This window comes from Musca vetustissima, unplaced genomic scaffold (assembly GCF_032173495.1).
Source record: "Musca vetustissima isolate MV318-11 ecotype Yass unplaced genomic scaffold, APGP_CSIRO_Mvet_v1 utg47419, whole genome shotgun sequence".
NCBI lineage: Eukaryota > Metazoa > Arthropoda > Insecta > Diptera > Muscidae > Musca > Musca vetustissima.
In genome coordinates this window covers 1-26,373 of record NW_026878272.1, presented here as the reverse complement: position 1 = coordinate 26,373, position 26,373 = coordinate 1, and the positions used below count along the sequence as shown (strand labels likewise).

The 26,373-nt window shown below is 32.5% G+C and overlaps 1 protein-coding gene across 1 annotated transcript in view; it reads right to left on the bottom strand.

The window, feature by feature from the left end:
• The window catches only part of LOC133323083 (E3 ubiquitin-protein ligase MIB2-like), a gene marked incomplete at its 3' end in the record, with an annotated part of 93,037 nt that extends 74,788 nt beyond the window's left edge, over nucleotides 1-18,249 (bottom strand). Inside the window, exon 1 of the mRNA XM_061532040.1 lies at nucleotides 18,182-18,249. Coding sequence (XP_061388024.1) covers nucleotides 18,182-18,248 — 67 coding nt within the window. The remainder of the gene's footprint in view (nucleotides 1-18,181) is intronic.
• Nucleotides 18,250-26,373: the final 8,124 nt, after the last annotated feature.

Genomic DNA, 26,373 nt, shown 5'->3' with positions numbered 1-26,373 from the left:
GCCGCTCCCACGCACCTCCCATGTGAGGTGAGGCAGGAGGATTAAAATTCCATTTTGTCGTAGTACTAGTGAAAGTTTTTACTAACTCATCTTTATCTACCTCAGTTACCGCCTCACGTAACTCTCTCTCTCTCTGCGCCAATAAAATTTGTGCCATTGTCACTATAGAATTCAAGTGGAATTCCTCTTCGTGCCATAAAATTTCGAATGGCTAGAATACATGAACTTGTTGTCAGCGAATATGCAACCTCGATGTGAATTGCTCGTATGGTCAAACATGTAAACAGACATCCATATCTTTTTTCCTTGTGACGATTGACGGTGACCAAGATGGGACCAAAGAAATCTATTCCGGTAAAAGAAAATGGTGCACCGAATGAAGCCAGTCGTGCTCTAGGCAATTTTGCCATTTGTGGACTTTGTGGAATAGCTTTGTGGATTTTACACATTTGACAGGATCGTGTTATTGTTTTAAATGTCGTACGTCTGGAAATCGAGAATTTTTGTCTGATTTCATTGATGGCTGTCTCATGATTCATATGGTGAAATTTCTCATGATAGTGTAACAATATCAGTTTTGTTATATGACATTCTCTAGGTAAGATAATAGGGCGTTTTTGTTCCCAAGGCACATCTGCTTCATCAATTCTTCCATACACACGTAAAACGCCATCTTCCAGATACGGTGATTTGCAATAAATATCGCTGGATTTGTGTATAGAGGCTTTCGACATAAGTTGTGATATTTCTGCGGAATATGTTTCACTTTGAGCCTGCCTATATAAAATTGTTTCTGCTAGTTTTAGCTCCTCTTGAGTTAATTCATGAGTTTGTTTCTTAATTCTACGACAATTGTTAATAAATCGTAGTACATATGCAGCCGTCCTTAAAAGGCGGACCCATTTCGAAAATCTGAGTACATCAAAAGTTGTATATAATGTTGTAATTTTAAAAGAATGATGTACTCGTTCTTCTTCCGTTGGCTCAGGATGAGCGCTTGTTTTAGGCCACTCCTCTTCAGGCAAATGTAAAAAATCTGGACCGTTAAACCATCTACTATCTATAGAAATGACAGGTATCTTTGACCATTTTGTAGCATCGTCAGCTACGTTTTGCTTGCTACGGACCCACTTCCATTCATTGAGCGAAGACAACTCTAAAATCTCTGTTACTCGAAAAGCCACAAACTGATTATATTTTCTGGCATCAGAATTGATCCAGCTTAGCACTGTTTTTGAATCAGACCAATAATATTTTTTAGATATTTTCATGATATTATTTTCTATTACAAATTTGGCAAAACGAGAACCTATAAGGGCGGCCATAAGCTCAAGACGTGGCCCGGTGTAATCTTAATAGGCCGTACAGCAATCGAAGTACCTCAACTACTCCTGGCACATTAGCAGGATGAATCAACATCTGTTGCACGCTTTGGAGAGCTTCTCCCTTAAGAGATTTTTGAAGACGGATTAAGTTCTCCGCATAAGTGAAGTTGCAGGCGGCAGTTGACCATTCCAAAGTGGAAATAAAAATGGGCAACTCTTCCGGATTGCCAGAGAATGGTGGCAATTCCTTCGGCATGGATTGCCTAGCATTTATGTGCGACTGTAGTAGTCTGTTGTGAGGTTCCAGACTTAAAGGTGGACAAAATGATGTCGCTGTATTGGCATTAGGAGAAATATTCATAGTCGAAGACATCGGTGCATTCTGTAAGAACGTATGTGGATCTGAATTATTAATGTATGACTGCTGACGTGGCTGATGAGAAGCGAAATTCGTATTGCGATTCAGTGGAGCTGGATACTCATTAGGTGAAATATTCATGGTGGTAGAAATTGGAGCAGTTTGTAAAAAGGTGTGGGGAGCAGAATTATTAATAATTGTTGGCTGATAAGGAGGAAAATTTGCATTGCGAATTAGTGGAGGTTGAGGTAAATGTGGATTTACGGTTACATGAGGAAGATGATCAATGACACCTGACTGCACTTCTGGGTGGCATACGCTTGTAGTGGCCGTGTACATTGGACGATTTGGTATTGACAAGGTACTCGCAGAAGCAGTGGAGACAATGGGCACAAATGAAGTATTTGCAGTTTGGTGATTATGATTTATTTGCATGTTTGTTTTTGGTATATTTTGCGTATTGGCGTGACCTGACATGTCACAATAAACAATCTCGTGGGGCAAGCTTGTAGCTTGCTGATTTGTGTTGGTACATTGATTATTAGCGGCAGATAGATGTCTATCTTCAGGGAGAATTTCTGATGTTTCATCTTGATTTGGAACTTTATTTAGCCAATTTTGTACGTTTGGGATTTGTTAGACGAAGTATCACTTATATCATCGGCTTCCTCAAGAAGTTGGTATTTTTTATTTAGATATTCTGTATTAAATATTCGCTCTTCTTCAAGTCTTTTAAGTTGTAATTGAATTTTACGCGAATGTGACTTGTTAGAATGAGCAGAACTCCTAGTTGTAGCAGTGGATGCTGGTGAGTTAGGTCCTATGGCGGAGCACTGCGGACATTTTTAGGTTATGTCCGAAGTGGAATTTTTGCAGTTGAATTGTTTGTTGCATTCTATGCAATATTTCTCATTTTCGTCAGGGGATTTTTGACTTAGTGAAATATTGTGATCATTGTGTGGCTGACCTTCTGAATTAGATAACTCCATTTTCTACTTACTGCGAGATTGGCAAGTTATTGTAGACGCTGCAGTTGGCCCAGGATGAGACCACAAAAAGAATTTTAAAATGTTGAAAAGGCAAGTAGGCCGAGCTGGTGGTTTCCAAAGGGATTTTGAATAAAATACAACTTGTTCCATAAAAGTTGATTTATTTAACAAAATGTATTTCTATTAAAATTCCTAAATTACAAAAAAAAATAGGATTTAAAAAACTATAAAATAGTAAATATAAAACAAGCCATACTTTTTGGTATGAAAACCACAAAAACTTTTAAAATAGTTCAAAAAATCAGTTCCTGAGCACAGCGTATTATACAAATTATTGGTATTTATTCAGGACAGAAAATGGCGGCACTCAGGGACGCTACTTGACATTTTTCTAAGTTTCGTTAAATATTTACTATAAATTGACATTCCCAAAAATTATTATTTCATAAGCAACAGTGTTGCAAGATCGTTTACAAATCAATGAGATTTTGGGAGTGCCGCTAACATCCATGTTTAAATGATAATCTTTCTAAAACAATCAAAGTAAATTCGTTATAGCTTTCGGATGGGTTAAGTTTTTATAGATATTTTTTTTATTGGGATCTAATTTGGATTTTCCCCAACCCCTCTGCAAATTTTTGTGACCCTAGACAATATGGAGCCATCAGGTCGACTCGGGGAATTCAGAAACTACCTTGGTTTCCCTTGGTATACAGGGGCAAAAACAATGATTATTGTTCGTAATTTTCCAATTATTCTTCACATTGAGCCTGAAACTTTTTCTATAATCGAATTAGTCTGATTTATTACAATCCTAAATTGGAGTACGTACATAAACTATCATAAAATAACGTTTTAAAGTATTAATGTTTGGGGAACACCTAAATAAAATCCCAATAAAAAAATAACTAAAAAGCTTAACCCATTCGAATTTACTATGATTGTTTTAGATAGATTATTATTTAAACCTGGATTTAAATATACATTATTTTAATGTATATATAATTTTGACAGTCGTATTGTGTTCTCCATCACTTGCAAACGTGCCATTTTCTTAAAAAAACGAAAACAACTAAACGCAAAAACCAAAATTTACTGCTATTCTTGTTTTGTTTCACTCAACAGTTACAAGAATAAATTAAATAAAAACTACAACATTAAACGACAGTGCGACGAAGATGAAGTTGCCTCTCCGAGGCATTTAATGATGAGTAAGAAAGTGAAACCAAATACTTCTCCATTGAGAGCAGCAAATCAAAATTTGTATCTGCCTCTCCAAACATTGAACGATAATGATATCAACAACAATGATGATTATCGATAAAAATAAAAATACCTCCAATTACTATACTCAAGTGCAAAATTGAGCAATTACATGAATTGTGTAGAATTCTGAAAATATCAGATTGTTCAATTCGAAAAATTTCGATTGGTTTGAAATTATAAAAGGATACTGATGTTGAAACTTTTTGCAAAGCTCTTAAAGAGAATCTTGCTGTTGTTACGTACACAGCAAAACATGAAAAACCTTATAAGGCAATTCTTCTAGATCTGGACAAGATGGACCCGAATGTTGTGAAAAGAGACATTATTAATAGGGGCTTAAAATGTATTGATGTGAAGTTAGTAACTAAAAATAGTGAAAACCGCATTCATGAACAAGTTTTATATGTAGTGTATTTCCAAAGGAAATCCATTACACTTAAAGAATTGAGACAAGGATTTTCAGCAATAAATAAGATCATAATCCGCTGAGCAAATGCAAATCAAAAGCTGACCAATTTGAAGTCATCACTTCCCTTGCATTCAAATTTTTATATTGAATAATAATAATTTGAAAATAATTTCATGGAACGCAAGAGGTGTTCGCAGCAAATTAAATGAATTATATTATTTTTTGGATAGTCAAAATATTGATATATGTCTTATCAATGAAACATGGCTTAATGGCGATTACTCGATTAAAAGCATGAATTATGTTTGTTACAGGAAGGATAGGCAAGATCAAAGAGGAGGTGGTGTTGCAATTTTTATCAAAAAGAATATGGAGCATCAATTGTTGACTAGTTTAAATACTTCAGTAATTGAAAACATAGGTTTAAAGGTGACTTCAGATATAGAATATATAAATATAGCATTTCCAGATCAAATGAAACCTTTTCCAAATTAAATGAAACCTTTTCCAAATTAAATGAAACCTTTTCCAAATTAAATGAAACATTTTCCAATTGGAATGAAACCTTTTACAAATAGAATGAAACCTTTTACAAATAGAATGAAACTTTTTCCAAATTAAATGAAACCTTTATTCTCATCCAAGGAAATGTAATATTTGCAGTAATTTTAAATCAATATTTGAAAATTAAATCAAAGAATAATAACAAATAGAGTTGTATGGCTATGTAATTAACATAAATATTATTTAATTCGGTGTGATTTTATTTAATAGCTTTACTACATAAAACTAAATAAATAGTAATACAAACATTTTAATAAATAAATATTTTAGAACAAGAATTGAATACCCGGTCCTAAATGCGAAATACATATTAGACTTAATAAATTTTTGAAAATGCATTTTCGATTGGATTCAGCATTGGAGAATAAGGCGGTTAGAATTTAAGGTTGCATCTTTTGGATTCGATCAAATTTTTTATGTCATGTCGCTTGTGTATTTGAGCGTTATCCATTATCAAGAACGAATTTTCCAACTCTGAATTGATTTCCTCCAAAAGACTTTTTATAAATAATTTAAATCTGTCTGCATTGACACTGGAATTAGAAACTATTGTGTAATATACAAATCCCGCGTTGTTTATTGCTGCAATTAGAGTGACATTACGACCTCTGCCCGTAGGTAACACAATGTGTGCTCTTGTTCCTTGTCTTGAACGGGCTTGGGTTCTTCGTAGGTGAAGATTAAATCCACACTCATCAATGAATATTAATTTTTCTCGTTGTTGCGGTATCCATTTTGTAAAGTCTTGAGCATATTTTTGTCTCAAGCCTAATGTTCTGGAGTCATTCATTCGTTCTATTTCAATAGAGGCCATCTTCCTCAGGTTCCAAATTATCAGAGCTTCCCGAGCTAAAATCAGGTTCGCTCATAATTAGTTAATTTTATTGTGTATGGATACCTATACAAAACACTACTAATTCAATTTGTAAAACATGAACCAGAACTTCATTTATAACGGTAAATTTTTCTTTAATTTTTAATTTTATTCATATAAGTATTCATATTAGCACAAAGAGAATTATAATAATGTATAGTTCGAAGAGAAGATCGAAAAATTATCTCTTATAATAGATCATTTATTTTAATCGTTGCTATGCCAAAGTTAAAGTATTTTTAAATACAGTGAACTCTCGATAATGTGAGCACTCAAACTGACATTAGAAACAAATTCGAAAATATGAACAACCCCGACGTTGAAATTTTTACCGTAAGTAGTCCTCGTTGAGCTGATTAGAGTGATATATATTTTATGTGGGGGAAATGCATACTTCCCGAGATATGGGCCTTGAAATTTCGGAGCATATCTTGATTAAAACGGCCGTTTTAGTAATGCCACAAAGGCAATATGGGTATCATTTTAAAGCTTACAACGAATGCGCATACATGGCTACGCAATCCAAACCCTTTTTTAACACTAGATTGCCGAGAGCAGTCATTTTGACGGTTTTTAAATTTCAAGTACAAAAACAATTGTGTATATTATGACTTAGCTTTTTAAAATTTGGTGACTTTTTCTACCACATAGAACTACGTTTATTAATCATAGTAGCTGCTTCCTCCCCTCTTTCATTCCCCGTATTCACATGTGCTATACCTAAATAGCCTAAAAGCGGTCATTTTGACCTTTTTGAAATATTAAATAATCAAACTACTTTTATTACTGTGTAAAGTAAATTTCTTATATGACCAGATCGGTACAACAACATCGAAACCCGTTTGCTACTCTAGAAACACATACGAACACACAAATCGGGAAAAATTAATTTTATATTTCCAGTCGATTTCACTCTTAGAGTAAAGTCTTCCTCTTTTTTCGAACGTTTTGTCCGCGCTCTTATTTTTCAAAAGGGGAAACCCGAGAGCCCTACCACCGAAAACAAATAATAACAACGTTTTGTATGATTGTAAATAATGTAACAAATATTAAAAAAATAGTTTAAAAAAATTTCTTTACACAATAAAAAATTTTTCAGAATGAAGTCATTTTGACCGATTTTAGGCAATATAGGTATATACAAAATTCCCGTCTTTCTAGTGTTAAGAGCAATTTTCAAATCAAATTTAAGGTTTTTTAAGAAGCCGGCCTTCGGCCGGGGCTTAAGACTTTCACCTATGGACAGACGCATACATGGCTACGCAATCCAAATTCTTTTTTAAGAGCAATTTCCAAATCAAATTTAGGTTTTTTTTTAAGTAGCCGGCCTTTCGGCCGGGGCTTAAAACTTTCACCTATGGACAGGCGCACTCATGGCTACGCAATCCAAATCCTTTTTTAAAAGCAATTTTCAAATCAAATTCAAGGTTTTTTAAGTAGCCGGCCTTCGGCCGGGGCTTAAGACTTTCACCTATGGACAGACGCATACATGGCTACGCAATCCAAATCCTTTTTTAAGAGCAATTTCCAAATCAAATTTGGGTTTTTTTTAAGTAGCCGGCCTTCGGCCGGGTCTTAAGACTTTTACCTATGGACAGGCGCACTCATGGCTACGCAATCCAAATCCTTTTTTAAAAGCAATTTTCAAATCAAATTCAAGGTTTTTTAAGTAGCCGGCCTTCGGCCGGGGCTTAAGACTTTCACCTATGGACAGACGCATACATGGCTACGCAATCCAAATCCTTTTTTAAGAGCAATTTCCAAATCAAATTTAGGTTTTTTTTAAGTAGCCGGCCTTCGGCCGGGTCTTAAGACTTTCACCTATGGACAGGCGCACTCATGGCTACGCAATCCAAATCCTTTTTTAAGAGCATTTTTTTTTTTTCGAACGTTCCCACGCCTCACTTTCCCACCCCTGCCGACCGAGGGGGCGACCTCCCCTTTCGTAGGGATCGCGTACACACCATAATCCGCATCATGGTGGAATGTGAGAAGGGAATAGAAAACCAGCTACAGAATCTACTCCAACAGCCAGTTTGTTATTAAGTTGCACTACTCATTTAAAAATACAATTATATTAGATTTTATAAATTCAACATTCTTGCTAAAATCTACATTAGAGTACACAGAATTAAAATCAATACAAATTTTACTGAGTGGATCTCCCATAGAATAATTTGTGCGATGAAAATCTACATATAATAGTTGATAATATCTACTAGATCGAAAAGGAACATTTATTCTAATAGATGAAATTAGGAAATCAGAGGGTATATTACCATTTAATATTTTTAGTACCATCATGGTGTTCAACATAATACGTCTACTTTTTAATGTAGGTAACCGAATTAATTTTAACCTGCTAGTGTAAGAAGGCAACACAAAATCACTATTCCAATGTAAACCCCTCAGTGCAAAAAGTAAGAATTGTTTCTGCACTGATTCGATTTTATCGGAATATATTGCATATTGAGGATCCCATACAACAGAACCATATTCTAATATAGGTCTAACAAGAGACGTGTATAGTTGTTTTGTTATATAAGGATCCGAGAATTCTTTGGCCCACCGTTTTATAAAACTTAATACACCATATGCTTTATTTACCATAGAAATGACATGATTGTTAAAGTTTAACTTTGGATCCATTAAAATACCAAGATCCACGAACCAAGATCAACTGTTGATAAAACCGAACCGTTAATATTGTATTGCCTCATTAATGAAGAATTTCTAGAAAAACACATATGTTTACATTTGTTCAAATTTAAATCCATACAATTTAATCTGCACCACTGAAAAAGGTTATTTAAATCATTTTGGAGTAAATTGGCTTGTTTCTCAGAATTATGGGTAATGAATAACTTGACATCATCTGCATACATTAACAATTTAGAATGTACTACAGAAGTAGGCAAATCATTTATAAACAATAGAAAAAGAACCGGCCCGAGGTGACTTCCTTGTGGAATACCTGAAGTTACGTTAATCGATTTTGAGAGACATCCTTCAAACAAAACTAGCTGTGATCTATTTTGTAAGTAAGATGATATCCATTTTACTAAGTTTAGACTGAAACCCATATTATCTAATTTATATAATAAGAGTTCATGGTTAACCCTATCAAAAGCTTTACTAAAATATGTATAAATGGTATCAGTTTGATTTCGCTGAACAAATCCCTTTATTACAATTGAAGTAAACTCTATAAGATTTGTTATAGTTGAAAGACCACTACGAAAGCCATGTTGATATGGACTTAAAATGGATTTAATTTTGTGAGAAATAACAGCAGTAATTAATTTTTCAAACAATTTTGGATATCACTTAATTTTGCAAATCCTCTGTAGTTTGAAACGTTTGATAGACTACCAGACTTGTGCAACGGTACTATAAAAGATTTCTTCCATATAGTGGGAAAATAACCAAAATTTAAGGAATAATTAAAAAGCAACGTAAGAGGCGTTGCTAAAGTATCAGAACAATATTTGAGAATTATGCTAGGTATACTATCTGGACCTGGAAGTTTAATTGGTTTTAGAGTATGTAAATTTTTAGCAACATCTTGACTTTGTAAGAAAGGCATATATATTTGATCTATTTTGGATAGCTCATAAGGATATGAGCTTATATCTGGACAAACTGCAGATGAATAAGTAGAGGCGAAAAAATTTGCAAAACATTCTGCTATTTCAGAGTTTTTTACAAACTCCTTATTGTTGCATTTCAAAATTGTGGGTTTTGAGGAGACTTTTCTTTTTAAGTTAACAAACTCATAAAATGCCTTCGGATTTGTTTTAAAATTATTTTTGATCTTGTTGAGGTAATTATTATACAATCTACGGGACTCTATGGTATATTTGGACCTAGCAACAGAATAACTAGCATAGTCTATAGATGAGCCTGACTTCTTATATTTTCGAAAAAGTTTATTTTTTAATTTTTTTATACTTGATAACTCACGTGAAATCCAGGAATTTCTGTCAGAATTTTTAATTCTAACAGTTGGAACACATTCAGAAATAAATTTATTTAGAGTATTATAAAATTTATCTATTATAAATTCAAAATCGGTGTGATTCTTACATTGACATGCAGCTGTCCAGTTTACAGATGAAATAAGAGAATTAAGCTTTCGAAAATTGGTTTTTTTATAGTTAAGAATATTTTTAAATGAATCACATGAACTTTCGTTAATTGTAGAATTATGGCTCGTGTTTATATATAATGTTGGATGATGATTATCTTCTGGAGTACATATAGCAGGAATTCGAATTAATTCAAAAAATTGTGTAAAATTTACAAATATTAGATCAAGGATTCTATCATTACAATTTAAAATATTATTTATTTGAAGGAGATTAATTTCACAAAATCGATTAACAATATCAAATGTATATTGGTTTACATTTGCTTCAGGTGTCAACGGCGTTAAACTTTCTGAGTCTGGCAATGAGAGCCACTTTACAGATGGCATATTAAAATCACCAAGAACTAAAATTCTATCGGAATCATTCATAATATTAATAATTGAGTTTAGTGCTGCTAAATGCTGATTATAAATATCAAGATGTGATGAAGGAGGTATATATGAGCACGTAACGAATAGTTTAAATTTACCCAATTCAATTGATATGCAGATAAATTCTATGTCAGAAAAACAATTTAATTTAATTAAATTAGTGGAAAATTTGGCATCAACTGCAATAAGGACGCCGCCACCTTTTTTACCAGTACGATCTTTTCTAAATATTTGATATTTTGAACACATAATTTCACTATTTAACACAGACGTTTTGAGCCAAGTCTCAGTAAACACAATAATGCTAAATTCAAAACCAATGCTATCAGTAAATAAACGAGTTAATTTAGTGTTTAACCCCCTTACATTCTGATAGCAAATGGTAAATAGGTTATCTAGTTTTTTGATACTGGTTCAGATCTCTGTGGTAAATGAGCTAAATTATCTGATCTTTCTAGAAATTCTTTAACAAACGCTCTAGCAGGCCAAAAATCTTTCGATATCAAACTTGGAAATATATCATCATGAACTAATATTTTAAATGATGATCTACTTTCAAATCAAATTCAAGGTTTTTTAAGTAGCCGGCCTTCGGCCGGTGCTTAAGACTTTCACCTATGGACAGACGCATACATGGCTACGCAATCCAAAGCCTTTTTTAAGAGCAATTTTCAAATCAAATTCAAGGTTTTTTAAGTAGCCGGCCTTTCACCTATGGACAGGCGCATACATGGCTACGCAATCAAAATGTTTTTTCTTTCAATTTTAGTTAATATTATATAATTTACAATGATATACTATATTTATTTTTAAAGCACTATTCAAACCCTTTAAAATGATACCCATATTGCTTTGGTGGCATTAGTAAAACGGCCGTTTTAACCAAGGTATATTCCAAACTTTCAAGGCCCATATCTCGGGAAGTATGCATTTCCCCCACATAAAATATATATCACTGTAATCAGCACAACGAGGACTACTTACGGTAAAAATTTCAAAGCGATCCGGGTGGAGCCCCTAAACTAGACTTAAGCCATAGTTTCTAATTTCAGTGTCAATGCAGACAGATTTAAATTATTTATAGAAAGTCTTTTGGAGAAAATCAATTTAGAGTTGGAAAATTCGTTCTTGATAATGGATAACGCTCAAATACACAAACGACATGACATAAAAAATTTGATCGAATCCAAAAGATGCAACCTTAAATTCTTACCGCCTTATTCTCCAATGCTGAATAAAATCGAGAATGCATTTTCAAAAATAAAAATATGTGCAAGAGCTGAGCTGTGTGACGTTTCAATGGAACATAACATTGTTGATGTAATCGAGCGAAGTATTCAAACGCTTATTCGGCAAGATTGTTCTAACTACGTTATGGACATGGTTTTGAAAATCCCACAAGCTGCAATTCGGGAACCCCTTCATAAAGATAAGCAGTTACCTTATCATCAACAATTTATTAAGTCAAATATGTATTTCGCATTTAGGTATTCAATTCTTGTTCTAAAATATTTATTTATTAAAATGTCAAGAAATATCCCAGTTTGTATTACTATTTATTTAGTTTTATGTAGTAATGCTATTAAATAAAATCACTCCGAATTAAAGAATATTTATGTTAATTACATAGCCATACAACTCTATTTGTCATTATTCTTTGATTTAATTTTCAAATATTGATTTAAAATTACTGCAAATATTATATTTCCTTGGATGAGAATAAAGGTTTCATTTAATTTGGAAAAAGTTGCATTCTATTTGTAAAAGGTTTCATTCTATCTGTAAAAGGTTTCATTCTATTTGTAAAAGGTTTCATCCCAATTGGAAAAGGTTTCATTTAATTTGGAAAAGGTTTTTTCATTTAATTTGGAAAAGGTTTCATTTAATTTGGAAAATGTTTCATTTAATTTGGAAAAGGTTTCATTTAATTTGTAAAAGGTTTCATTTAATCTGGAATTGCTATGTATGCTCCTGCTATTTTCCTGGCGGAAACCGAGGTATTTCAACTAGAAAGAAACAATTTTCTTCCGATTTACGCAAATTGACAAGTTGCGGAAACAAATTTCTAGTTGGTGGTGATTTTAATTCCAGACACTCTCATTGGGGCTGTTCTAGAAACAATTCCTGGGAAAATGCATTATATGAGAAAATCCACATGAACGATCTCCAAGTTTTGTTTTCATCAGATATGTCGTATATACCAGCAGATACCAGAAGACAACCCTCTTACTTAGATTTGTTTATCACAAATATGTCTGAGAATATTCGTGGAGTTAAGGCATTAAATAATCTCGGCTCTGATCATTTGTCCATATTTTGTGAAATTAGATCTATAAAGATAAACAATGTTTGAGTTATAACTATAACAAGGCAGACTGGAAACGTTATCGGCATTATATTAACCGTAATTTGCATACTTCAGACTACGAAAATTCTGTTCCAGATAAAAGCACAGTTGACTCGTATATTGATAGCTTTACACACATTTTAAAATCTGCTGTTGCGTATAATGTACCAAAACGAAAAATGAACTTTAAAATAAACACAATACCACAACATATTAAAATTCTGATCTAACACAGAAATATATATTCCAGAAATTTTAAACGCTTTCGTGATGCAAACGACCGCTACAAAATGAATCGACTCAACAAACAAATTAAGAAAGAATTGTTTGACCACAGGAATCGTTCATGGAATGAAATGTTATCTACTTTGGACAAAGCATCTAAACCGTTTTGGAAGTGATAAGAATACTATTGATGAAGTGGATAGAATTTCTGTAAAGGTCCAAAAAGCATATTTAGTCTGTCCAACGAATTTGTGATACGCGTTGAAAATACTTGTGAAATTCTGAAGAAGTTAAAAAAAGAAAATCGCCTGGTATGGATGGCATAAACAATATTTGTTTGAAGAACTTACCTCCTAATGGAATTGCAGTATTAACTTCAATTATAAACTCCTGTTTACGGTTTAGTTATTCCCACATGTATGAAAATGTGCAAAAACCATTCCCATTAAAAAATCAAACAAATCTGGTAATTCTACTTCAGATTATAGACCTATAAGCAAGGTACATTAATAAGGTAACCTTATCAAGGCAGCTGATGGTAACATTATATGTCAAATAAAATTTTCGTTATTTGGATTCGCCGTAGGAAAATACAAAACGCAAGTTTCAAACAAGAATTGTTTTAAAATAAATTTTATGAAATATGTAACAACTAGAAAGCAATGCGGTATATTCGGACATATCAACTAGTGTTAAATGTTCTATGGAGCTTAAGCAATTGTGCAAGAATCCCGCGACAATTGTCTCATATTTGATTATCTAACAGCACTAACAATATTTGAGTATTTGGAATATGCAAATATGTTATACATACATATATACCATATCGGACCAAATACATCCACATATTAGATATGATTTTAGAGGAAAAATATCTTTGTCATATATTGTCAATTTATCCGAACTTTGTCTTTCTCGAGAAAATATATATACGTCATTTTGTGAGTAGTGGTGTACCCCAGGGGTCTGTACTTGGGCCTCTATTGTTTGTTATGTATGTTAATGATTTGCTAAGTTGTATTAGTAGTAGGACCTGTATGTCATTTGCATTTGCTGATGACTTGCAGATTTTGTTTAAAGGAGAATATGTGTTTTTAGATGTTTTGCAGTCCTCTATACATTTTAATATCAATGTGTTAGTAACGTGGTTATCTGCTAACGGACTCTCAATTAATACACGAAAGAGTAAAGTTATGTTTTTTGGGAATTTGCAAGAGAATTCAGTAAATGTTTCCATTTATAATAATTCTATAAATGTTGTAAGCTCTATGAAATGTCTTGGTTTGTTTCTTGATAGTAGTTTGGTGTTTGATGTGCATGTTAATTCTTTGGTGTCCAAGGTAAACTTTATTTTAAGAAAGTTGTACTCTTTGGATATGGCTCCACCTAAGAGCATTAGAATTCAATTGGCCCATGCATTGATTATGCCAAATTTTTTGTATTGTATTGAGATTTTTGGGGGTTGTTGTGGATTTGTATTACGTAAAATTAAACTCTTGTTCCATAGGGTTATGCGATATGTATATTGTGTTAAACGTCGTGATCACATTTCTCCTTACGTTAAAGAGTTCCTCGGTTGTACCTTTGAAAGTTTTGTGAGTTTAAGGTCAATGTTGTTGTTCTATAAGGTATTTAAGTTGCAGACTCCTTCCTCTGTAGTCGATTTGTTTCTGTTTTCTAGATCTGTTAGAAACATACAAATACTTGTTCCGCGTTTGTGTCCTTTATTGGAAAAAGCCTTTTTTGTACGAATTGCTAGAATTTTTAACACCTTACCGCCTTCTCTTAAAACTTTTAACTCTTCCTTAAAATGTTATCGAACTCATTTATACGATTACTTCAACCTCAATTCATCTTAAATTCATGGGTTTTGCTTACTTGTTTGTGTTTTTATTGCATAACTGATTTCAACATTTAAATAAATATAACTATAATAAATTATATATTTTTTTATATTGATAATTGTGATATAATAATAAGATATTTGAACCTGTAAATTGAATTTAGTGTTTGAGAGTAGATATAATATTGAAGTCCTTTGCCCTATGTGATAGGTCGCTACATCAAATAATGGAATAATAATAATAAAAATGTTTTTGAAGTACAATGGTTCTGAACCCCTCCAACTGAATAGACGTTAAGATATCATTAAGCTAATACACTGTTAGTTTTAAGCTTTTGGAGTAGTTTATATTTTGTTGTTTTTTGAATCGCTTTTGGCCCTTTGGGCTAGATTCTCGTTTATGAAATAAATTGAAATTGAAATTGAAATTATGTTTTGTTTATTATCCACATAAAATCTAACAAATCATGTTTACTGATCATCATTAAAACTTTCATTCTTATTGGTTGACCAGTTCCGCTTCAAATATAACATTTTATTGATTTCGGGATATAATTTGTGAGAAATAAAAGGACGACTGGTTCATAACTGCGGATACAATTATGATTTCAAATTGTAATGAACAGACGGGCTGACACACATGCCTGATTGATTCAGCTAGTAGAGATACGACCAATTCGGTATACGAAAATATGGGTATAGGGCTAACATTTTGTGGCGTTATAAAAACATTTTCAGCATGGACCACGTATTGAAATCACTCCACCGCCATTTTATCGCATTTACAAATGCTGATTTTAATTTTTATGATGGTTTTCATTCATAAAATTATAATTTACTCAAATAAGAAGAATTAAAAAAAAAGAATTAAAAGTAAAATAATATTTCTTGATACTTCAAAATTCTGTGTTCTGATTGGTAGAAAACAATTTGCTTCAAAATTGATATGTCAAAGCAAATTAATTTAAATACGCTTTGCCTGCCGTTATGACATATCATGTTCCCAATTCGCCGATGCGGCTACCTTAGTCTTGATTTAGATTAGGCGAGTTTACTTGCGGCAAGTCTTTGTTTGTAGGAGAGAGGGGCAAGGGGTATAGAAATGAAAAAAAATTGCTCGTACCGACAATTTTCTGGCAATTCGTTTTGTGTTTTTCGTATTTGTTGAAATTTTATATATATTTAAATGTGAAAAAACAACAAATAAAAAAATATTTTGGAAACCGAATTGCCTTGTATAGACGCATGGAGCAAGTTCAAAAGATAACGATAAAAATTGCCGCAAGTAAACTCGCCTAATATAAATCAAGACTTATATATCTACCTTGCCTATTAGCCTTTTGTCATCAAAAAGTAAAATATTGGATCAAATTATCAAAGAAAAAATAATTAATTTTATTGATCGAAACAATATTATTCCTCCTCAGCAATTTGGATTCAGGAGAGAACACAACACAAACCAACCTTTGTTTAAAATAAGAAATTTTGTTCATGATAACTTTTCCTCTAGCAAATCTACTGGTATGGTCTTATAGGATATGAAATCTGCTTTTGATTCTGTATGGCACAATGGTCTTGTCTACAAGATATAAATTAAACTTCCCTATGGTAATCATTAAACTAATACAAAGTTGTCTCTGTGGGAGAACATTCTTTGTATCCATAGGTGCATATTGTTCAGTGAAAAAATCGATTGTTGATGGATGTCCTCAAGGATCTTGCCTTTCACCTATATTATACAACATATACACTTCCGACATCCCTGTTCTACGAGGATGTACAGCTTCCATTTTTGCAGATGACACATCGATACTCAGTGCTGGCACGTTATCCTGTAATATCATTGCCTGTTTAGAAACTGCTTTAATTCAGCTAGACAACTATTTCTTCAAATGGAAAATTCTTCTCAACACAGACAAAACGGAAACCATATTTTTCATGGTTATATTCTACACAACGATTACACTGTTTGACAGATTTTGAGACTATTCAACAGAAGATCAGCAGACTCACAGAACATTTTATAGATAGATGTAAAATGTCCCAATACCTGCACATTAATGAATTAATATCATCATAATTTTATAAATTTAAAGTATTCTACCCAAAAAAATTGTTCAAAAAGGTTTTTTTCTTGCGCTTTTCCGTGAAAACTTATATTAGGAGTTTCTAGGAGTACCGTTTTCTGTTTTCGTAAAGAAAAGAGTTATTTCATTTCTATATAAATCTGTCACTTTAGATCTTCCCGGTGTCCTGCGTGATCGACTTGTTTTCTCTAGATCTACCAGGAACACTCAGTTAATTTTCCCGCGCTATTCCACTTGTTTATATGAAAGATCTTTTATTATTCGTTCGTCACGTTTGTGGAATCAACTTCCTGTTGAACTACGACATTTTTCTTTTTCGCGCAGTGTATTTCAACGCAAGTTTGAAGATTTTGCTGTTAATTACATGCTGGACTAATGTATTTTTTAATTTGTTTGGTAATTTTATTCAGTTCTTTTGCTATATTAAACAATAGTCTTTACTGCTTTATTTTACATGGCTGGGGAGCCTTTTCTGCTTTGTAGTTTGTTAATTAAAATCCATATATTATGTTAGTATATGAACTGTTTAGTTTTAAAATGAATTTAAATATGCTTTAAAGTTTGTTAAGATATATACTGTTTTTTTGGCATGTTGCGATATTTATTGGCCAGATGGCTTTTTCGTGGCAATAAAATATAAAAAAATATTATCTAATTCACTGAATTATACATCAAACAATGTTAAAGTAGAAAAGGAATTATAAATTCCTAACCTCTTGTATCTATATATAAGCAACAAAAATGTACAAATATCCATATTACACGCAATAAAGAAATTGAAAAAAAAAATTTGAAATATATAATTTTGAGTTCCTACATCTAGATCTGATCCGTTTAGACTAATTAAAAACAAAAAACCTCACGATAGTCCAATTTTTTAATGAATTACAGAGCTATCTTTGGATGGGTACAAATGTACCACGGTTATTGATCTACGTATATTTTTTTGGTTATTGACCGTAGGATTAAGTAGGAATGAAGTTAGGCTTACTGGCCGATATGATCTTGGGTATGAAGACTACCCTGGCTTCCTGCCAGACTTTTGTTGTGTACGGTAAAGTTAAACATACATTAAAAAGTGTGGCTAGATGTGGTGATAAAAATATCGCTTCTTTTTGTAGTAACGCGGGGAAAACGTTGTCCGGTCCTGCCGCTTTTAATGGTGAGAACCTTTTAACACCATTGAATTGCCAAATATAGTGTCCTCCGATCTTTTTCCCTATCTGCCATGACATCGTCCATTGTCGATGTTTTCGATGAGAAGTGAGCATTCATTAGAGACCGGATAACAGTTCGCATAGTTCGTGAAAATGTGTTTGACTGTACTTATTTCGAAAAACTGTATATAAATACTGTAATGTATATAATTCACCTTGATTTTGCCAAATCCAGTTCGGTCCTCGTACTACTCTAATCCCAGGAGGAATGACAGCATGCATTTCTGAAAAAAGAGATCAGATGTATCATTAAGCATATAGAATATTTAAAAACTGCATTAATAAATACAAAAAAATAAATTTAGACCATTATATATATTTGAATTGTAACCAAATGGTTGAAAAAGAATTGTATATATATATATATATATATTCTTAAATCTAAAGAAGCAACGTATATATATATATATTCTTAAATCTAAAGAAACAACGTAAATTTCGAAAATTCTTTGAGGAAATAAACTCAACTATTATAGATGTACAAAAAATTCCCGTCACCTTACATATTACGACCGGGAGTTGTGAACATATTTTATAAAACCTGGGACAATCGGTTCAAAATCTGCTGCCGGACTTTACTAGAATTCCAGGTTTTGTGATTTTCGGACAGTGGGCCTAAAACGTGGAATATATAAATTAAATTGTACAATTTTAAAGAAGTCAAAAAATGTTCAATCTGTGGGATTTATGATTACCCGTTGGCTCAATTAATTAAAACACTGTTTAATAAGTCAGAAGTTTAAAAGAAAACTTTAATTAATTTAATAAAATGAATGGAGAGAATGAAGAATAGTCTTTGTACGTCTGTTCTTTACCGTCGTATGCCCTGATCGTTGTTGGTTGATTGATGTTTGTATGTAGACTTGGTTTGGTTTTTTTTTTTTCCTACAAATATCCGAAATTGATTTCGGATATAAACTATATTTATTCTGAAAGCCTAGTAACAGGTTTTGGGATTTTCGGGCAGAAAATTTACACTTTTAATAAAGTCAAAAAATTATGAATATCAAAAATTGATTTCCGATATAAACTCTAAATATTCTGAAAGCCCATGACTGACCTTTCAATCGGATGTATTCACTTAGTGCCAGGTTTTGGGATTTTTGGACAGTGGGCCTAAAAGTTGAATCAAATCAATTATCAGAACATTTACAATTTAAATAAATTAAAAAAAACTTGATTTGGACCAATTTTTTACTCCCTGGTCATTTAAGATTGGATGTGTAATTACTTAGTGTCATATATACATTTATAAACCAAAATATATGTCAGAGGTATGATTACTTTTGAAGCTATCACTACGCATCAATGCGGATGCTTGTGTCTACAACCAAAAAAGTTCCCTTTTTCTATATTTAGATTAATTGAATGCAATGTGAGTACATTTCCCCATTGTACCACGCCAATTTTTATTGTAATGATGCGTATTTTTGCTAAGTTACCCAGACATATTTTGAAGTGGGAATGACCCTTCTTAAGATATAAGATTAGAAAATTAATATTAGTTCCGAGGGATAATCACTTTCGATGCCATAACTCCACATCCACGCGGAATTTTAGAAGTTTATATAGCCTATGTTATTTTCCTCGGTGAAAATCTCAGTAACATCTATTTAACGGGCTTTGAATCTAGAAACGAAACATTTTTTTATTAATCATTGATACTTTGTTGTTGGGCTTTTTTGGTCAGGTGTTTGATGAAAATAAAAACTGGCTTTTATTTCATATTTTGCTCGACGTTTCGTTGGCTTTTTTCCAACATTTTCAAGAGCGTTTTTTATTGATCTATTGACAAAATAAAAATTATAATTTCTTTTCAATATATATTGCACTTATTTTTTAACTTACTTTAATTATTTTTCATTTTGTTTATTATTTACTTAAATTAAAAAAACGGGACTCCACAACGTTTAAATAAAATAAATAATAAATTAAATAATAAAATAAATAAAATCACAGTTAATAAATAAATAAATATATCACAGAACTGGTGTTTTAGGTTATTGCAATTGAATACTGAAGCTTAGTATTGTCTTTGTCTTCCTTCGTGTTTATGGATCTGTCAATTCGTTGTTGTATTCTTAGGCTTTCTAGTGTGTATCTTTTGTTTTCGTTTTTAGCTTTGTCTAAGATTCTCACATTCTTGAAATCAGCTGTGTGGCCAGTTTCTTTAATGTGCTGTGAGAGTGCTGTTTTTTCCGTTCCTTTGTTGATGTCATTTTGATGTTCCTTCATTCTCACACCTAACATTCGTTTAGTTGTACCCACATACACTTTCCCGCACTTCTCTGTTTTGCTGCCTTCACATATTACTTCATACACAACATTGTTTTCTTTTTGCTTGTCTGCTTTTTGTTTTGTTCGTTTAAATATCGTTTGTAGTGTGCTGTTTGATCTGTGTGCTAATGTTGTTGTTGTATCTCTTATGATGTTTCTCAAGTTTTTTGTCTCCGTCAAGTTTGGTATATAGGGTACACTGATAAAATTGATGGTTTGTGTGTCGGATTTTGGGGTGTCTTGTTTTTTATTATTATATTCATATATTATGTCGTCTATTAATCGTTGAGGATAGCTGTTTTTCTTCAGTATTCCTGTGTACTTTTCTATGTTTTTCCTTAAGTATTGTTCGTCCGTGATGTATTTTATTTTCTTTAGGAGGCTTCTTGCAGTATTCACTTTCATATTTCTTGGTTGCGTCGAGTGATAGTTTATAATGCGTCCCGATGATGTATCTTTGGTGTACCATTCAGTTTGTAATTTATTGTCATTCCTTATTATTAGTACGTCTAAATATGGTAATTTATTATTGACCTCTTTTTCTATCGTAAATTGAATTTTGTTATGATATTTATTTAGAAGAGTCAGAATATTTGTTTCGTCGTGTTTGTTTATAATGGCAAATACATCATCCACATATTTCGTCAATAGTTTTATTTGTATTTTTTATTTCCTTCATGTAGACTTATTCTCAATCGCACCACGCTTATGTTTGATTGATGTGTATTTACACCTACGTTATTCAGACAAATTTTGAAGACGTTATCTGTAACCGTTTCACTATTGATGCTAGTTCGGCAACACGCGCAAATTTGAAGATTTATACAATATGTCATGTCATGACATGCTGTGTAAATCTCTTTAACTTCTGTTCAGGAGGTTTTGTGTCTGTCGGTAATATACAAACAAACAATTTTTTCTATTTTATATATGGGCAATATTACCAATTTCTTAACATAGCTGAAGCCGAAGTTCACCCCTTTATAACTCGGGAATTATTAAAGTATATGAGAAAAATTTAATTGTTTTGGATTTATTAATCTGTCGTTTCAAACTTGTCATGATATTGACCCCCCAATTTTATTTTCGTGGAAGCTGTGTGTTCTTCAATGTAGAAATGGCTAAAAACAAGGTGAGGCAACCCAAGTAAAAGTATAAGCATAAAAAAATGAGTACGTCCCTTATGTATCGTTTTTCGAAAATATATCTGGCTTGATTTTGAGAGTTTTTTGAATTATTCTTCTGGTTTCAATGCGCAATCAGGAATTTCCAAACATGAATTATAGGATTGTTGTTGTACCCACGAGTCTGAGTAACTTTATTTATATTTTGGGTATGTAATAGGCTCAGCTTTAAAGGTTAAAGTTTTGTGCGATCAAATTTCTAAAAAAATATATTTTTCCGTCCAAATATTTATCTGTTTTTGCGTCTTCTTAATAAAAATCCATCTACAAGAACAAGAAATTTTGCAAAAATATAGCGTATTTAATTGAATATTCTTTGGATCATTCACGTTTCAATTTGTGACTTTATACAGATTTTGAACTTTTGCGAAAACAGAAGTTTAATAACGTCAGTCAAAACCGAGATGTACACTATTTATCTCAATAATGGAGGGAGTTACTACATTCATGGTTCTTGATGGACTGTATTGAAATAGGTATAGATCGATGTATTATTTTAGGGTGTACGCCGAAATCGGATGCGCTTAAAGGCGTAAAATTATTCGCGTTTTAGCCGTCAAATGAAATTCGCAAAATATACATGGATTGAATGATAACCTTCAGTACTTCCTGGAAACCGCAATGAGTAATTTAAAATTAAAATGTATACTTCACAATATATATGTAGTTTAAGATTATTTCATATATAGAACCACACGATTTATTTGAAAGTTCTTATTATAATCCACAAAGTATATACATGTACACAAGAAGTGATTATTTTTATATAAAATATGCTGTAATAACTAGTGATTAACAAATATTTATAAACATTAAAAAAAAATCTAAATAAAAATCTCAGAAGTTAATAGTTCATTTAAAGAACACCTTTGACTTCGAAAGGCTTCGAGGTAGAAATCCAGTACATTATGTAGGAAAAGATCCATTTATAATGGCATGGGTAATATCAAATCAATTGTTTGAGTAGAACAAAATCGATTTTATAGAAACAATATTAGTCGAAACAAAATGGTCAGCATATGTTGACAGTTGTATGATTTGTTCCCATTTTAAAGGTAACTCCATAATGCCTCTCTCAAAGAAGTCCTGCTCTCAATTTGCAAAAAAACACTAGTAGTCAATTTTCACAATCCTCCCTAGATACTAATTTTTTATCATTAAAGAAATTTTGCAATGCAATAAAAAGATTATAATCGCTTGGTGACATGTCCGGACTGTATGGCGGGTTTATTAAAACTTCCCAACCAACTTTCAAACCCGTTGTAGCGTTGGCCTCTCCTATTGACCAATTCTGCCCGTTCCTGGTCAATTTTAAATGGTTTAAAACTGTTTTTTTTTTTTTTTTTGTCAATTTTTAGCTTCTGGGCGATGTTACAGCTGCTAACATGCCGGTCAACTTCGATCATTAAAAATTCGTGAACAAAATCTATAAAACTAAAATTGCACATTATTGGCTGTTACAATATCGGAGCCATAAACACCATTCCACCCAATTTTAGCCGCTTGGCTTGCATTTTCGCCAAAGAAAAACTGTAAAATGTACCGAATTTTCTCACAACTGAACATTTTCGAAAGAATCGGCATTATAGATATAGGCCTATATTTACTAGAATCACCATTCTTTTTTGAATAGGCACCATTTTTGCAAATTTCCACAACTCTGGAAGATAATTTTATAGAAAGCATCAACGACCTCAGCATAATCAATTCCACGAAAGAAAGAAGCATTAACAGGAATACAAGAAAAATCGAAAACATCTACGGATTGATTGGAAACAAAAGCAGAATTCAGAGTCTCAACATCAACATTTCCGACTTCTCTGGCATCAGTACACACAAACCATTTTTATTTAATATTGACTACACATTCTTTGTGGATTTATGTACATATCTTAATGAGCAATAAATTTTAGTTTTCTTATAATTTGTTTGGCTCCGTTACGACGACAAAACTATTTCCAATTTTCAACATTTCTATCGCGAAGATAGGACATATAAGAAATGTCACGAAGAGACAAATGAAAAGTGCTGAAGACCACAGTTCAAAATATCAACTTTGGATGTTGATACCCAGAATAAAGTTCAACAAAGTTATATGTATCAAAGGCGTCGGAAAGCGACACAGGATCAACAGAGCTGCAATCTGCATATTCATAAAAACACAATACACAAGAACTAGGAACATTAATTGATAGAAAATAAGCCACAATATCGCCATGGGGCAAATAAACCACACCAACAAAAACACACAATTGCTCACAATTACCTCGCAAAAAACATTTTCAACAGCTCCATAAGAACTTCCTCTACCCACCAAGTTATTTTTAATATTCTGTGAAACATACATTACAACACTACCTCCTTTATTACAAGTACGATCACTCCTATAACAAAAATAACTTCGTACTTGTATAGCATTTGTGGAAACTATAGGTTTTAAACAAGTTTCTGTCACACCAAATATGCCAAGATTATCACCCTCTAAAATATTTATCAATTCATGTTTTTTTTAAAGTATTCTTACTCAAATGAAAACATCTGAGATTTACATGACCTACATTAAGATTATTTTTAAAATTGCATAACTGACTTCCAAAAAAAACTATTGTCGCTAACAATATTACCAAAATTAGTTGAAAATTTCATTATTTGACCATATAATTTAATTGGAAAATCTTGCAATATTCATATGACATTTAGATTTTTATATAATTTTTGTTTTATTGGATTACTTCTAGTGTACTATTTGTATTTTTGTATATTTGCATAGATATTATCTTACAATACATATATAATAGGCTTAGTAAGCTTTCTTTGTATTGATATTGAATTAAATAAAATAAATCCACCTACTAGAACGGCGGGTACCGGCCATTCAAAAACACGAAATTTGGTAAAAAAAAGGCTGTTCAAAATATCGCGAATTCATATCCGTTTCAATAAATAACCGAATACGGAAACCATACTTTGAAAAGTTCAGCCAAAAGAGAGATGTACCCAATTTATCTCATAAATACGATGAGTTGGGTCATCCATGGTTCTTAATGGACCACATTAAAATATCTATATGTATATAGGTATATAAAATATGGATGCGCGTTAAAGGCATGTGAAATTTTTGGATATTATTCGCGTTTTACGAGTTTGTGGGCACTTCAATGCAACGTGCACTACATCTTTGCTATGAAATGAAATTTCGCATATGTAAAAGGAAACGAGATAGACACATGGTTCCTTTGAGAATATGATAGAATCACTTTCTGAGTCAATTTACGCATGTCCGTCTGTTCGTCCATGTATTTTTGTGAATAAAGTACAGGTCGCATTTATGATCCGATTTGGATGAAATTTGGCATAGGTCACTTATTTGGCCCAAGGACGAACCCTATTGAAATTGGGAAAAATCGGTTCAGATTTAGATATAGCTCCCGTGTATATTTTCGTCCGATTTAAGGCAAATGGTGCACCAAAGTGGCACATCGTAATGAATTAGGTGTAGAATGGTGTGTGTTAAGTTTCCTGAAAATCGATTCAGATTTAGTATAGCTCCCATATATATTTTCGTCCGATTTAAGGTAAATGGTGCACCAAAGTCCTTATATATCTCTCGATTTGCACGAAATTTGGCATAGCGTAATGAATTAGGTCTAGAATTAAGTGTGTTAATTTTCCTGAAAATCGGTTCAGATTTAGATATAGCTCCCATATATATTTTCGTTCGATTTAAGGGGACCCCCCCCCATTCTCGGTGTCAAAATTTTTTTTGATTTAATTCGAATCTACTCTAATTCTAGAATGTTCCTACAAAATTTCAAGTGAAAATCTCAAGAACTCTTGAAGATATAGCCGATTTATTGTGCAGCATCAAGTGACGGCTAAAGGGCTTCTCAAACTTTAAACGCGTTTTTCTCAAAACGAATGGCGGGCACGATAACTCAAAAACTAATAATCCAATCGGTTTCAAATTTTGACACGTTTCTCTGGGAGAGTGTAGCTCTCGTATGAACTAGGATAAAGCCAATCGGTGAAGATCTTCCTTATTTTTTAACTTAGTTTGTGGTAAAAAATAGGCGATTTTCCATAAAAAAAATTTCAAAGTTCCGCCATTTTGTTAATTATTGTGCGAAGTCAATAATCCTAGTTCATACGAGAGCCAGACATGTCCTCTTTCTAACACAGTTGGAATTTTTGGATTCCGATGTTCCAGTGAGGAGTTATCATGCCCGCCATCGAAAATATGGACTTTTCTTTGAACCCCAAAAACAACAACAAAACAACAACAACAAATTTTGGTAAATTATTTTTCTTCCTTTTTAAATCTTCAAATATATATGTGCCAAGTTACAAACCTTAACAAGCATTGGTATTCATATACCAGCTCATTTAAAACTTAAAAATAAAAAATCGAGAATGGGGGGGGTTCCCTTAAGGTAAATGGTGTACCAAAATCCCTTAATATATTTCGGTTTGCACGAAATTTGGCACAGCGTAATGAATTAGGTCTAGAATGATGTGTGTTATGTTTCTTGAAATCGGTTCAGATTTAGATATAGCTTCTATATCTGGCCAAATGAAAAATTTAGTATCGGTTTCAGAATGACATGTTTATGGGTCCAATTTCATTTTACTGGTCCTTTAAAAATGCGACGTCTGTTAGGATTCATCTGTTGAATATACCGAAAGTAGTGAAGGGTATCATATAATCGGCCCCGCCCGACTTTACTACTTTCCTTACTGGTTTGTTTTGTTGTTGCTGTAATTTACAAACCGCTACACAGACTTGGGTGATTTTGATATCATTGGATTTACCGTTCAGATCACGTAGATATTTTTGAATTAATTTTTAGGTGGACATATCGCATATTTACTGCAACAGAGGCGTAACA